The sequence below is a fragment of the Crocuta crocuta genome, unplaced genomic scaffold (genome assembly GCF_008692635.1).
Source record: "Crocuta crocuta isolate KB4526 unplaced genomic scaffold, BGI_CrCroc_1.0 scaffold862, whole genome shotgun sequence".
NCBI lineage: Eukaryota > Metazoa > Chordata > Mammalia > Carnivora > Hyaenidae > Crocuta > Crocuta crocuta.
The window spans coordinates 1,002,368-1,018,729 of record NW_027529584.1 but is presented as its reverse complement, the minus strand read 5'-3'; the positions used below and the strand labels follow the sequence as shown (position 1 = coordinate 1,018,729).

Here is a 16,362-nt window from a genome sequence, read left to right as displayed (position 1 = left end):
TTATGGCTCCTCGGAGCAGCGCATGGTGGGGTCGGTCGGCTTTGTGACATCACAAACCACCGGCAACCACACATCAGCCGCGGCCCACGGCGCCGAAGCATGTTCAGGAAGCACCCTGACGAACACCAGCTAGTGGCGTAATACAGTCATCGTCGGCCCTGGGTTATGACTCAGGTCACGTCCGTTGTTTCTGTACCTGTGGCAGCAAACACGGCTGGCACATCAGCCCCGCGCTCTGGAGGTCCTGCCGAAAGCAAAAGCAAGTTCTACAAGCAAAGACGTGTGGCACTAACTCACTGCTGTCGCCAGCTGAAAGTGGGTGTTAAATAATTTAATTCTAAATTTGGTACTCTACTTGGAAACGGGAGGTATTAAATATCAAATATATGGATGTAATAAAAGTAAAGCAACACAGGGGTAAATTAAGGCAAACCTCACACTTCCCCGTGCTCCTGCATAATGGGACTGGGGGAGGGTCAGGGGATGGTAAATGAGTCAGCCCGAGGCATCATTTTACAGAGAATTGGGCTCATAATTTCCCCTAACTGTAACGCCATGTGCTTGAATTATCACAGCACCTTCCTCAGTCTGGATGTTTCTAAGGGGAATGGCACAAGGAAGCTTCTGTTTCCTGGGACAAAACGTAGTGCGGTTCTGGGAGGGTCCCAGAGCTCTGTCCCCCAGGCCGTCCGCCCACAAAACATCCCTGCACACCGTCCTCCGAGCTGGGTGTCCGAGGCCAGCCTTTCAAGTAGCATCAATGTCTCATCCTACCTCCGTCTATATTAAGTGTTTTCCTCAAACACAACACACTTCTGTGGGTCTCTTTTTTTTAAAATTTTTTATTCTTTATTTTATTTTTGACAGAGACAGAGTACGAGCAGGGGAGGGGCAGAGAGAGAGGGAGACACAGAATCTGAAGCAGCTCCAGGCTCTGAGCTGTCAGCACAGAGCCCGACGCGGGGCTCGAACCCACGAACCATGAGATCATGACTGAGCTGAAGTTGGACACTTAACCGACTGAGCCACCCAGGCGCCCCAGCGTAGGTCTCTTTTGTAATCACTTGAGAGGTAACATTGTCCATGATATTCACATTTCCTACTTTCCATGGCGTTGGATTTTCAGCTCAACCTAAGGTTGATATACACTCATAACAAGATCTAGGCTGCTCCTCACAACCGCAGAATACAACTCTGCCATATGTACCATTTTTAAAACTTAGTACACCTCTTCATGACTATTACTTTGTTTTTGGACACCACCTATTTTTTTTAAATACAGCAATGAATGCTTCTGGGCACATATCCCCATGTCCGTAGCTAAGCTTTAATCTGGACTAGATATATCTAGAAATGCAATGTGAGGGTCACATGGATTTGTCCCTCTTAAATGTTATTTGCCAGATGCTGACAGATACCTCTCCAAAGTAGATGCAGCATTTTATAATTACTCCAGTGCAGTGTACACATTCTCAGAAAAAAAACATTTTATTATGTGCATCTTTTTTCCCCCTCCAATATGATTAGAAGAAATGATGTCTAGCAGTATTGGAAACAATATCTCGGTCTGTTGTCTCCCTAATGCGGAAGTTATTAAAACACACTTCAACAGAAGCGCTCCTGACAGGTTCTAAATTCAAACGCAATGCTTAATAAAACCTCCACATACAGCTAATGTAATTCATCTCATACTCTGGGAAATTCTCATTTAGAGTATGGAAATAAACTATAATTCTCCAGGATCTTGGAGGACTCAGGGACGCGTGCTTCATCTATTACACAGTCATCCGAGCAGTCTGAAAACAATTAATAGATGGTTTTCTTAGAATGGTGGTCTTGACTATTTCGGTGTGTGCCCACGCAGGATTATATTGAATTCTCACAAGAGTTCAGCAAAGGCCGACATCATGTCGCTGGTATTACAGAGGAGGACGCTTTACCTCTTATTAGGTTTCTGGTGAAATGTGAGACGGCCAGCATGACAATGAGAAACATGTATCAGCTCTCCTGACTCATGCCCACGTTCCCTCCATGCTTTGTGAAGGAAGTACCTTCCATACGGATGATACCATGTACGCATGTCGTAATCCATGAGTCACTGATAAGGACGATGCAATCATTTAAGGCATCAGACAAGTCACATTCGAACGGGAAAGACGCACCCTCGTGGTGACTTTCTCCCACCCTCTCAGCCTCTGTTGTTATCAAGTCCAGGTTCTGGACGTCAGAAGAGTTAACTATCTCGCTGATGACAGACTGCCAGAAAATATATCTAATTACTGCATTAATGAAAAAAGAACCCTCAAGATTTTTATTTTCCATCACTGGGTCTGTGATCTTGGCATAGGCAAGCAGCAGTAAAGTGCAGCCATTCAAACTTGGCTCCGTCAAGCAACCCGGATCTTGTCAATCTATAGGATCTCTATTACAAGTCGATTTTGCCAGAAACCAAGAGGCCAGATCTTCCTGGCTTCAAATCTGGGCACCCCAGCAGATGGACAGAGCATCCAAAAACAGCCCGTGTTCCGTTCAGCAATGACACAGGCAAACATCCACGACTCTGTTGACCAAGATTTTCCACAGTGAATTGCAGCTTCTTTTTCTCTCCTGCTTTCCGTATTTTCTCTTCTCCTTGACCATGTTCACTATGGGAATTTTCAGAAATACGCACGGAGCAAAGGCAGAGGACAAAACACGGGTCTCATGAGGCGTCACCAGCGGGGTGAGCAGCGTCAATGTGCAGATTAGTCCCGTCTCGATCTTTCCTGCCCTCTTCTCGTTTATACACAAAATCGGTCTGACTGTGTGAGCTCTTGTCATATACTGACTTTTCTAACACCTTAATCAAGATATAATTCACATGCTATAAAACTCACCCTGCTGGAGGGCGCAAGTTAGTGGCTTCTGGTTTACTCATAGCGCGTGGGGGCATCTTTACGACTTCTGGAAGAAACCCCCATCCACAGCGGTCAGGCTCAACCCCGGAGCAGCGAGCGGCCCTGATGCAGGTCTCCAGGTACCGGCGGCTCTGCACACATCGTCCAGACGAGCCACACAGCCTGTGGTCTCCCACGGCTGCTCCGGGGCGTGTGGTGTGCTGTCTTCAAGCCCACCCACGCGGTACAGGGGTGACCCTCCTCCCCACGTCCCTGCCCAGCCACATCCCTGAGTGTGGATGTGCCACACTGGGGTGGCCGTCCGCCTTTCGGCTGCTGTGGGTGGTGCTGGCGTGAAGGTCTGCGCAAGGCTTTTCCGCAGACTTCTGCTTTCAGCTCCCCTGGGTGTGTAACTCATACTGCGGGGCCTGTGGTCATTCTCTTTCATAGTCTTGTGGGACTGGTTTTCAGGGCTTTCTCCTTCTGCGCACCTCCGTCTCGCGCGCTCCTCGGAATTTTCCTTCTCCTGAAGATTCCGCCCAAGCCCGCTGCTCCGAGTGTCCCCGGCAGCGGACTGACGGTCGTGGTGCCCACCTGCTCACGCCTGCGGGGTCCCCCGGCCCCTGAGCCTGCGGCGGACCCGTCCCGTCCGACACGGATGTGGGACCACCCATCAGTGTAGGGCACCTCCGTCTCGTGCCGGCGGTTCTCTTGGTCCCCGGTTTCTGAGGGTCTCCCTCGAATTCTTTGTCAGGGTGGTGTTTTCACCATCCCTCGGGCGGCCCCGCACGGGTCTCCGCCTCTCGCAGCCGCCCGTCCAGAGAGGAAGCCTCCCGGGCCCCGGCCTGTGTGTGTCTGGCTCCTGGCTCTTCCTGCCCGGGTGCGGCTCTCTCTCCTCACGCACCCTTGGGACCGGCCACCTTTGCACCCTCGTTCGGCTCAGTCCTCGGCGATCTCTTCCCGAAGTTTCCAACATGGCATAACGTGTCTGGTGCGTTGCTACAGTGGGCCTCCCCACCCCTTACGTTTCTCCGGAAAGCTCCATAGGCGCCCGGCAGAGTGAGGAGATCACCAGGTGCCACGTGCTGTCCGTTGCCTGACTGGAAATCCCACATCTGCTCTTTACAAACTGCTGGGAAAGACTCGGCTGCCCAACGCACTCCATCTGCCCGTCTGTCTCTGGAGCAGAAAAATGATTCTGTCTGTAGTAAAAGTCTCCCACTTTCCTTTGACGTCTGGTGCAGCCGTTTGGTTAAATACTGGCCAACGAGATGCAAGTCAGAGCTGGGGGTTGGCATGGGTTTTCCAGGAAAGCTGCAAAAAGGGAGTCAACCCAACTCAGAAGACCCTTTTCTGCAGGGCAGATGTGATGGCCGGCACCCTGCAGCCATATTCATCTGTGAGGATGAAATCCTTGCACTGGTGTGTGTGGAAAAAAGAGGGCCTGGGACCCCAGAGGTGCTGGGGGTGTCGTACCAGCCCTGGCCCACCCATGTCAGGCTTTTTCTGAGTGAGAGAGGAATAAACCTCTGTCTTGCCTACGTCACTTTCCTCTACATTAAAAATCAAATAATAAAGTAATCCTAACAAATATAGTCAGAAATACATTTATCAATGCCAAAAAATCCTCTCTTTGGACAAACATTCATGGTTTTCTACATCGGTCTACATTGGAAATATCAATAGTTTTTATAGGAGTTCATGTTTTCATTTAAAATACATATGTCTTGGGGCGCCTGGGTGGCTTAGTCGGTTAAGCGTCCGACTTTCGCTTAGGTCATGATCTCGCGGTTCGTGGGTTCGAGCCCCGCGTCGGGCTCTGTGCTGACTGCCAGCTCAGAGCCTGGAGCCTGTTTCAGTCTGTGACTCCCTCTCTCTCTGACCCTCCCCTGCTCACGCTGTCTCTCTCTCTCTCTCTCTCTCTCTCCTAGAAATAAATAATAAAACATTAAAAAAATAAAATAAAATAAAATACATATGTCTTAAAGTGAAATATATTACCTATGATACATATAAAATTAGTGCCTATAAAATAAGTAGATAATTATAAAAAAAGATTAATTCCAGCTGTGTGCTCCTTCCTGTCTACAATCTGCTGGCAAAGGACAGACGATGCAAAGACTAATCAGATGAGCACATTCATCCAAAGTCTTGCTGAAGAACAGAAAACCAAAGAAACTTCTGTCGTTCAGATTTATTCAAACCCAAATCTATGCACCACCGATGCAATGGTGGAAAACTCTGGAAAACACCTGTGCAGAGAAGAGCAAATAGATAAAAAATACACAGCTTGGGGTGCCTGAGTGGCTCAGTGGGTTAAGTGTCTTACTCTAGATTTCGGTTCAGGTCATGATCTCATGGTTCATGAATTCAAGCCCCGATCAGCTTCTGCGCTGACAGCATGGAGCCTGCTTGGGATTCTTATTCTGCTCTGCTCCATACTACTTCTTGGCTATGTTTAGTCAAAAAGGACCGAAGAGGGGCGCCTGGGTGGCTCAGTAAGTTAAGCATCCGACTTCGGCTCAGGTCACCATCTCGCACTTCTTGAGTTTGAGCCCCGCGTCGGGCTCTGTGCTGACAGCTCAGAGCCTGGAGCCTGCTTTAAATTCTGTGTGTGTGTGTCTCTCTCTCTGCCCCTCCCCTGCTCACGCTCTCCCTCTGTCTCAAAAATAAAGAAAAATGTTAAAGAAAAAAACACATGGTTTGGACGGCAACTTTACATGGCCAAGCACAGAGGGCTGTGATAACATCCACATGTTAATACTATAATGATTAGGTTTTTGGAAACTCAACTTTTCCAGAAAGGGAAGGATGTATTTCAGCTCAGATGAGAGATCTTCACTCCTTCTAACTGAATTCATCACGACCACAAGTGTCCTCTTAATCCATAAAATTACACCTGTCACAGTGATTTAACTTCATTAGCACAACTTCGTGATCTGTGGTGAATTATTAGCAATACAAAATCCATGACTCTTGAGCTAATTAAGGCTGCCTCTTTACATTCTGATGATCTGATTCTGACTTTTAAGAATAACTAAAAAAGGGGCGCCTGGGTGGCTTAGTCGGCTAAGCGTCCGACTTTCGCTTAGGTCATGATCTCACGGTTCGTGGGTTCGAGCCCCGCGTCGGGCTCTGTGCTGACAGCCAGCTCAGAGCCTGGAGCCTATTTCAGAGTCTGTATCTCCCTCTCTCTGACCCTCCCCTGCTCACGCTGTCTCTCTCTCTCTCCTAGAAATAAATAAAAATATTTAAAAAAAAAAAAAGAATAACTAAAAAAACATTCAGAGGGAGTAGGAAGAATTTATAAAGCAAGACAATTTCTGAAGCAGAACTTCTAATAGTAAAATATCCACCCTATAATACGTTTTCCAATTACCCTTCAGATAAAGAGAAATAAATCAACTCCCAGGCCACTCACTACCCCAAATACTCAAATGTGATGCTTGGTCACTGAATTCCATACAAACAGAAGTAAAATAAAAAATTCTGAATTGAGGATAAAAGCTGAATATATTAATAAATGTACCAGATTCAAAAATGTCAGTTTAGCTGTCTGCATGGTATTAAATGGTAATACATGAACAGANTGGGGCACCTGGGTGGTTCAGTCAGTTCAACATCCGACTTCGGCTCAGGTCATGATCTCACGGTTGTAGGTTTAAGCCCCGCATCAGGCTCTGTGCTGACAGCTCAGAGCCTGGAGCTGCTTCAGATTCTGTCTCCCTCTCTCTCTGTCCCTCCCCTGCTCATACTCTGCCTCTCTCTCTCTTAAAAAAATAAAATAAATAAATATTTAAAAAAAATTTTTAAGTACCTTTTTCTGGGTTTTCCCTAACCCAGGCTTCAACACACATCTTGCTACATGCCTTACTGTTCTAAACAGGTGCCCTGGAGAGGATTCAGCGTTTGTGGTTAGCAGCGTGACACTTACAGTGGCAGAGATGGAGTCTAATTCTAGAACCGCAGCAAACCCGCATTTGTGGAGAGCCTCACCTGCACCACAGACTGCTGTATCTCTGTGCAAGAGAGACATGCTCACAAGCGAAGAGAGCGTCCACTTCAAGCTTCCTCTGGAAAAAGCCTTCCCCACTGTAGTGCAAGAAGTGAATTCTAAACCATAAACTTCCACCTCCACTGATGTGAGCACAGATAAATCACATACTAACAGGTGTACATGCATGCACACACCTAAACACCTATATCGTATATGTGTTCTACGTGGTCATACTACATATGCATATATCTCAGTACAAGCACATGGTGCGTATATACATATGCAATATACTGTGTGTGCATATACAACTCAGGGCATACACAGACACACATAAGTGTGCGCGCGTTTGTCTGCGTACGTGGGTGCTTTTTTCCTATCCTCTGGACCCATAGGAAGAAACAGAAAATGGACATCAGCATCTACAAAAGGTTCAGGAATATTCTCCTACGGGAATGGCGTATGGTATCAGCACTTTGAAGGAACACTTGAAATTCCATTCAGGGCACCTGCTTCTTAAAGAAGATCCTGACACACAGAAAAGAAGAAAAAAGGCAAGTGCGGTTCACTTGTCTGTTCCTGTGTGTTCTGCAGATGCTGAGTTTCTGTTCCAGTTAAAGAACTGTTAAAAGCGATTCTTGGAAGCCCCTGGAGCTTTGACCCATGGAAAAGCAGCTTCCACCTTCAGGGGGATGAGGCATGCTCAGAAAGTTTCCTTATTTCTCCTCCAGGGCCGAGATAAAGTGAGCTAATCCTTAGCCAGAGACTCAACGGAAAAAAAATCATAAAAGTTTAAAATTGTTCAAATCTCTTCATATTTTATAGAAGACGCTACAACCACTACTACTTATAACAACCCCCAGAGGAGATGGCAAGGAAGAGAAGAGAAAACAAAACAGACTAGTTGAAATCCTTCCTCCCAAATTCCTCTCCTCTTCTCGTAAAGAAATTACCCACTTGCCTTCCTAACTATCCACCTCCTCCTACCTACCTTGTACCCATCTGTGCATCCACCCATCCACCCTTCCTAATTTTTGCTAACTTCGCGACTCAAAAGAAACCTTCCTAAGGTGGCACCTTACTTCCCAAATCACGTGACTGGCATGGATGTATCTGGATGTGCGGCTCCGGACAGGTTCATCACAGGAATCAGCGTGGCGTGCTAATGCCACACAGACATTCAGGGCAGACATGCACATTTCTTCCTTTCCCGTTCATTTGCTCCACAAGCAAATCTTCCAGGGAAAACTCTTGGAGCACTGGTCGCAAAAGCAAGGGCACAAGCCAGAGCTTGAGAACTGATAACCCGAATCCTGAGCCCCAGTGTGGGCCAAGGAACACAGAAAAGATCCCAGGTCAAATCGCCCCAAACTGGCATCAGATGCTCCCTGACAACAAAGCGAAAACACAGTCACGGCCATGAGTTGGGAATCCATGACCTCGTTATGAGAATAAGCAAATGGAAAGAACATATTTTTTCCAAACACTCAAGTCTAATCACCCGACACCAGAAATAAAACGTGCTCTGGACCTGGCGTTTATCTGCCTGTCACTCTTCAACTGCCAGTAACATAAAGAGCAAAAAAAAACCCCACCAACCTAAAAGTGGTAAAAATATGTGGCCAGACTAGGGATCCTCCAGAGCCCCACATGAGGCTTTAGGAAACAGGAATAAAAACCAATAAGCAATGAGTTTCCAAGTCTCTCAGCGCGGCTGCAAGTTGACAGTTGCTAATTTGGTGGGTCTCAGACACAGGTTCAAGTTTAAATTAGTCTCTAGAGTCATTCACATGCCCTGTAATTCCACAGCAGACACCCCACCGTCCATCGGAAAGCGCGTGCACACAAATGCAGTTGCGCACATTACCCCGGACTCTGCCTGTGTGTGAAGAGATCTGCACACCATCAGGTGTAATGCCTGAGGGACAGGCGTTTTATCAGAGACGCCCAGGCCGGCCAGAAGGAGGCCGCGGTGACGTGTGACACCATGTGGGTTAAATCCACCCGCATGGAGCGGTCCCTGTGGGTGACCCCAGGCTACGCTGGAATTTGAAGGGTCCACTGTGAATGGCAGCTCACCCTTCCCACACGACAGATCCCGTCCACCTTTCTGAGAAGTATGAACGATACACCCTGCGTGTGAACGGCACCTCGAACTCGAACCCGCTGCGGGCCGCGGAGACTCACCTGTTTTCCGGGCCGTCGGATTTCTTCTGACAAACGATGACAGCAGGTGCGTGCTTGCCAGTGCCCTCCATGCCCTCCGTGACGTCCCAGATGGAAGGGTTGCTGGCTCTCACCCCCACGACACTCATGCCCTTCTTCACCTTGGCCCTGTAGGAGACAGTGAGGGCACAGCTCAGACGGCTCTGGGGAACCCCGGGGCGCCGCCACTCCTGGGGACTCGGGGACGCGGCTGCACGCGGGGGCCCGGCACCCGGGAGCTCACATCAATCCCGTATCAGCGACCAGCTTGCAACCACTCTGTCCGAATTCCCCCCCAGGTATGCCCGGGGGGCTAGGGCGGTGCGCTGACACTCTGCAGGCACGGAGGGTCACAGCTGCACTCACAGATGACTTTAGTTTTAAAAAAAAAAGAATCACGTGCAAAGCCCCAGACCATGAAGACTTAGGCAGAAAAGGGGAATGAATGGCCCCAGGAATGCAGGCGCTGAGGTTGGAACAGACCCGTCTGACTCCTGCCCACGCCCTCCCCGTCCGTCTACCCCCGTCGCTGCTGACTGACCGCGCACCACGCGCCAGGCGCTCCTCATGGGTGTTGCAGCCACACCTCTATGACCACACATGCCCGTGGGGTCAGTGCCACTGTCCTTTCCGCCCAGCAGCTGACGACCCGGGCATCACGCAGCTCACAGGCAGGTGACCCGGGTGCTACGTCACCTGGCCAGGTGGCCACGAGCCACCATGCAGGTCAGACCGTGCCCTGTGCTACCCTCAGCACCACACAAACCCGTGTGGCTCAGAAGCCACTTACCCTGATCCCACGCACACCCTCTGCTACTCGAGCCTGGTCCGTGCGTGTCTGGAGCTCACACCCACTCAGACTTTACACGGAGACAAGTTTCCCGAGACAAGTGTGCTCTCCCTACACACACGCGTGTCACCCCACCGCAGTTCGTTCGTCCCTTCCCCATCGTCCGTGGCAGGGGCAAATCATATGCCCAGAGGCTCCGCACCCAGAGAGGAGGCGCCTCGCTCCTTCCCGAGAAGCTGGCGGGTGAGGAAGGAGGAAACAGCACAGCAGAATGGGCTCCTTGCACGACCTTCTTCCTTCTAAGTTTCAAGTGGAAAACATGGCACCGCAAGCGTGCAGTAAAAATGCGATGCATTGCAAACCGCCTGATGTACAAACTGGCCTCATGTTCCAAAGTCATGTTCGTGCTGGGTTTGCTCCTCCTTGTCCCCTGTGGGGGGGGGGGCGGAGTTCGGGGCAGGGGCCACACGAAGAGCTTCGCAGCAAGAGCAGAGCACGGGCGAGTGAGCAGCCGAGGACAAGATGGCCCGGGAGGGGCCGACTCTGGGTGCACCCTCCAGATGCGACTCCGCTCTGCCCGCACGGACAGGGACGCCCGGTGCCCGCCTCTGAACCCCTCGTGCACACTCGGACCCGGGCAGGATGTAGGGGCCGCAGCACCCTCGGGACTGGGGAGGGGAGGGAGGCACCTGTCTCTATCACCACTCACACAACCTCTCACAGAAACAACTTAAAAAATTTTTTTTAATGTTTAATCAATTTTTGAGAGACAGAGACGGGGTGAGTGGGGGAGGGACAGAGAGAGAGGGAGACACAGAATCTGAAGCAGCTCCAGGCTCCCAGCTGTCAGCACAGAGCCCGACACGGGGCTCGAACTCATGAACCTCGAGATCATGATCTGGGCCGAAGCCGGACGCTTAGCCAACTGAGCCCCCAGGCGCCCTGCACAGAAACAGCTTTAAAGCGTGAGGTGTCACAGAGGGAATGGCAGGTCTGAGGCTGCCATTCTGGAAAGTTCACTGGCATCCAGGACTGGCCTTGGAGGGAGGGGGGACCCACCATTCCCTGCAAAGAGGGTCCACTGTGCCAAACCTGTTTGTACAAACAATACGGTTTATGCACAACACCCGCTTTGTTCCTGGCAGCCTGGAATTATGGCGCAGGCCAGGGAGAGGGGCCTGGTGACCAGCCCCTGGGGGACGCCCTGGGCATCTAGGCTCAGGTCAGCTTCCCAGCTGGATGACACTTAACACATGAACTTCACCCCACACATCTTTTCCTTTTGCTGAATTAGCTTTGTGTCATTTCCTTCCCTAGAACACATCGCAGCCCTGATCAGGACGTTTGCTACGAGCAAGTCCTCGACCCTGGGCAGGAGGCCTGAGAACCCCAACACACAAACTGATTTCACTGTTCTACGAAGAGAAGAGGAGTTGTCTCTCGTGCGTGGCCCTCGGTACCAAAGCTGACAATTTTAGGAGGTGAGCTTATGTGGACAGCCTTGTTTCTGCACGAAAAAAAAAAAATAGCACATTTTCTGTTTTAAATAATCATCGTACAAGCGAACACTTTGAATGCAGCCATGCACAGGGTAGAAAGCCGTCTCGTTTTCTGGATACTCCGGTGAAATCGGCAGGTGAATAAAGCTGTGATTTCTGCCTTGCGGGAACTCAATTAAATAGCAAGTAACCGGAGGTGGTGGGAAAAAAAAAAAAAAAGTTCAATTCACTGTGGACAGCTGCTATTATACCGAGATGAATTCTAAGGGCTGTCCCATTATTGTGCCTTGGAATTTTATTGAATCAAATTTGCTTTAGATAAATAGGTCATCATCCTAGATTTGGTGATCTTTTTGTTCTATAGGAGATATCAGTGCATAAGACTTTTCTGATACAGGGCGGGCTCCCATTTTTCTTACATTTTATTCACAAGTAGGTCATGTGGAGCTCAGACAATGTTTCTCCCGTGAATCTTTTTTTTTAAGTTCTCAAGAAGGAACATGGTTGATTATTTAACCTAGGAAGTACCTAGTTTTTGTTGCTAATAATGACTGCAGCCACCTGATAGTAAAATGAATAGCATTATTTCTAAAGGGACACGTTTTCTGAAATTTAGTGCAGGACGCTAGGAAGCTGCCTCTCGGAGACACACAACGTTTTCCTGAGAGAAGACACATTCCTAGGCTGTGTTTCAGTTGTTCTGAACTGAAGACCAGATCCTTGCTCCGGACAGATCACTGAATGACGTGTGTGTGTCAAGCACGATCGCGTGCAAGAAACAGGGCGGTCATTCCTCGAAGACAACATCGATGGCATATACCGTGGTCTGTGTCAGGTTAGTCATTTTAACACAGTGACCTCAGAGCTGTAAGGGGCAGCCTTTTGGAACCATTAAGAGCACTCTCAGAACAGGTGCACTTTGGCTTCACTGGGCTTGAACCGATTCCTGTCTTTGCTTATGACAACTGAGCTACTTATATTCATTAACAGAAGTTTCATGACCTACTTGTGGTTCAATAAATACAGGTTACGTTGACAATTTCATTACACAGAGAAGAGAGCACTTGACTTCTAAAGACACTCGGTTGTATATTTATACTTGAAAATATATCTACCATGGTGATAGGGAAAAGCTGTCATTTCCACCCGTAGTAGGCACACGCACTGTGGACTGATACAAGTAAAACCTGCTTGGGTTCACGGTATACCGTGTTTTTAAAACACAACAGAACTACAGAATACATACACCCGCGACTATGCACATGGATGGATACACACACACACACACACACACACACACAAACATGGTTAACCCTGTCTCTCCTTCAAAAACAAACATTAAAAAAAAAGAAAAACATCTTCGATCTGAGTGCTTCCTACACAGTCTCTAGTGTTTCTCAGCACCTGGTTTTCCTTCCAAATCTCCGTTCATGAAGAGGGTGCAAAGGCCAGTCTTTCCTACAGACGCAAGTTCAAACAGGCGTGCCATCGGGAGAAGCAGGAGTGCCCGGCACACGGAACTGTGTGGGCATCAACAGTGTGCACCCCACCCCCCTGAAAAAGTGTTGTGAACACGTGACTGTACACATTGACTGTATACATGACCAAACCAGGTCATGAATAACGGAGTAAACCAAAGTGTCTGTTTATTTGTTCATTGAGTCATTCGACAAACACTTCTGCACTCTCCAGGTGACATTTACAGGACCGGAAATGCAAATAAGGGTGAAATAGACATGTTTTGTATTGGCATGGAACTCCTATTTCAATGCGAAAGAACACACACACACACACACACACACACACGTTTTATGTTGGTAAGTTCTACAACGGATAAAAAAAGCAAGACAAGGGGACAGAGAGCCCAGTACAGGAGTTGGAGTTGGTAGCCTAGAAAAACTGAGTTTATTATTGACATACCTGCTCCACGGTAAAGCAGCAATTAGACCCAGTCAGCCGGCAGAAGGGAAATATGTACACATATACAGGTGTCTCCTACATTGACTGTTTGTCGCCTACCATGTGAGCGGAGAGGGAAACCCTTCTGTCCTTACTGAAAACAGACTGCCCCCCACACTGAAGGGCACTGTTTAAAGGCTCCACAACTTCACAGGGATCATGACCCCATGCAAACCAGCAAGTCCGTGCAGAGAAACAAAGCCTTGATGGAATTAGCTTCCCTCGACACAGCTCCCCCAAATCATGGCTCAGTGGATGGGCGGCAAGAGAGAACAGCTCATGACCGTTTCTAGAAAGACATCAGATCACTTGCCGCTGATACTAAAGCGATGAATGCGTGCCCTGCCTGCGCCGCCCACGTGCAGGCACCGCCTCACTCATTCTGTGTGTTATCGACTCCCATCGTAGGCTCGTCCAGTGAACCAGCGGATGTGCAAGGAGAAAGCCCCATTCTTTGTTGAATGTAATGGGCTCTTAGAGATAACCATACACGGAGACCTTCGTACAGTGTCCGGAAGAAGACAGACGTTAGCTATCATCATCATTATTCTGACAAAGACCTGCACACCTGACTGTTTTGAGTCTCACCCTCTTTCCATCTTGTTTGTACAATAATCAATCGTTCATCAAAGCCCCAATTTGAAAAAAAAAAAAAAAAGCAAAATGAAACACAACCCTTGCAATCCACTGGGAGACGGGAGTGGGGACTCAAGTTCTATGGGGCGTACAAGTTCCCCTTTTCGCCAGGACCATCATCTCAGAGCAAGCAGACTCGTACTCGCAGAAAAGCAGGTCGGGTGGGCTTCCTCCCTGGTGACAAGCGTTTGTGGGCGTCTGGGTGGGTTCCTGCTCTGGGGCACCGCCCCGGCCCTCAGCACTGCGCCCCGTGTTGTTCCCAGGCTTTGGGACGGGGCCTAACCCTCCTGTCTGCAAGAGCCCAACCCTCCAGTTTGACGACAGCACATCACAGGAGTGCTGCTTCCTCAGCCCTTGAGGTTGCCAGCGTTTTAGAGGAATTGCTTAAATATACTTCTTTAATTAAGGGAAACTTTCTAAGTCAAAACCAGAGCTCTGGGCAACAAACATACTTTTAGGAATGTCTTTGGGGGTTTGTTAATTTTTAATTAACAATATTTTTCATTGAAGAAATAATCTACGCATGTTGTAAATATTCAAATGTTACAAATGGGGATACACAAAGTTTCTCTCACTGGAGACTCACCTCCCCTAACCTCCACCCAGTTTAGCACACAGTTTCTGGGACACTGTGCTATGTAGCTATGTTGACTGCTTAAGACCAAGGGCGACAGCGTCCACACTTTCAGAAACTATATACATATTTCAAAATACATCCAGCAGGAATGTCTACAACAGCATTTATAGACCCACGGCACCCTTGATTCACAATCACAGGAGAATCCACTGTGTAGGTGTTCCGGAATAACATCGAGTCACCTAGTGCCTGTATGATGGACAAATCAGTGGTTTCTAATATTTGCTGCTATACTCAGAGCTTTAGGGAAGCTACATGCACACACACACACACACACACACACACACACACACTCACGTGTACGGCATAAACGTCTAAAGAGGAACTGCCAAGCCATAGAGATGCCAGAGTTCAATTCTGACGGAGCTCACTACATTGCCAAAGAGATTCTACCAATTCTCACCTTCGTCTGCCTATCTGATTGCTGCAGATCCGACAAATAAAAACAGTATTTTGTTAAGCCTGGGGGTCATTGTATGTGTTTCTCATAGACTTATATTTGAATAACTTCATTTTTAATCAAATGCCTGTTCACATTCTTTGTCCATTTCTCTATTGTTTTCTTGGTCTTATTTTTATTGTTTATTAGGAAATCAATTTATAAGAAAATTAATCCCTTGGTCCATCTGGAATTTATTTTTGTGTGAGATGTGAGTAGAAGAGGGATCTGGCTTTATTTTTCCCCCATATGGGTTTCATCAGTACTATCTATTAAATGATTCACCAGGGATCCTGCTGATTTAAAATGCCATCTTTGATATATACTAAATTCGTCCGCCCCTTAGGCTTATTTTTTGGCTTCTCCACTTGCTTTTATTGATCTGTCTGCCTTCTCATGAGGCAGCACCCAAATGTTTTAAACACAATAGCTTATGACGTGTTTTAATATCTAGTAAGGTTATTTCCTTCCTATTCTCTCTTTTTTCAGGGTATCTGGATGCTTATTTCAGCAAAACTCATCTTCTGTTAGCACATTTTCAAAGACTGCCTTTCAGTTCAAAGGAAAAGAGAGAGTGAGAGAGAGATGTGCCCCTAAAACATCCCTCTCTAAAATTGAAAATAACACCTAGCAGGCAATTATGGGGTGATGGCCCACAGCAGAAGTTCTGTCCCCAAAAGACAACAGGGAAGTATACTGTCACCGGGAACAGCTTCCTCCTGAAACCGAACACCAGACCCGCCATGTCCCACACAGCATCCTTCAGAACAACGGCATCTGCACAGGGACATGTGGCTACCTTGAAAGTGTTTTATTTCTCTGGGCAACAGCCTTGGGTCCTGGAAACACATGAGGCCACCCACAGACAATGCTTATTCTCCCTCCTTCTGGTGACAGTCATTGGATCCAATCAGATCGGTGGGTTCAGGAATGTTCCAGGAGCTCCCAGAAGAGTGCCCCCCTTCCCCTGGGTCCTCATCCCTGACTTAAGGTGAGTCTTTGAAGACAAGTGACTTCAGCCATCACACTCCAATGGGACCAAGCGAGACGTGAGCTAATAGGTTGGAAAAACCAGGAGAAGAGAGACACCCTTGCTTGTATGCGAGACGTGCGTCCAACAATTACAATAAAATAAAATGGAGACCAAGCTTGAAGAACGCCCCCCCTCCACGCCAAGCAAATAAATCCCGTAAGCCACAGGGGCAAACCTAAGTCCAGCTCATTTCACAAACGTACGCAAGACCTGGGTTATTTTTTCTAAGTGCCCCTGATAATCATGAAAGAAACTCAAGAAATCTTCCTCAAAGTGGTTTTCCCCAACCCCCTG

The 16,362-nt window shown here is 48.2% G+C and overlaps 1 protein-coding gene across 1 annotated transcript in view; it reads right to left on the bottom strand.

The window, feature by feature from the left end:
* Positions 1-16,362, bottom strand: part of TMEM132D (transmembrane protein 132D) — a 408,267-nt gene that overhangs the window by 286,436 nt on the left and 105,469 nt on the right. Inside the window, exon 2 of the mRNA XM_077761723.1 lies at positions 9,058-9,204. Coding sequence (XP_077617849.1) covers positions 9,058-9,185 — 128 coding nt within the window. The 5' untranslated portion in view covers positions 9,186-9,204. The remainder of the gene's footprint in view (positions 1-9,057; positions 9,205-16,362) is intronic.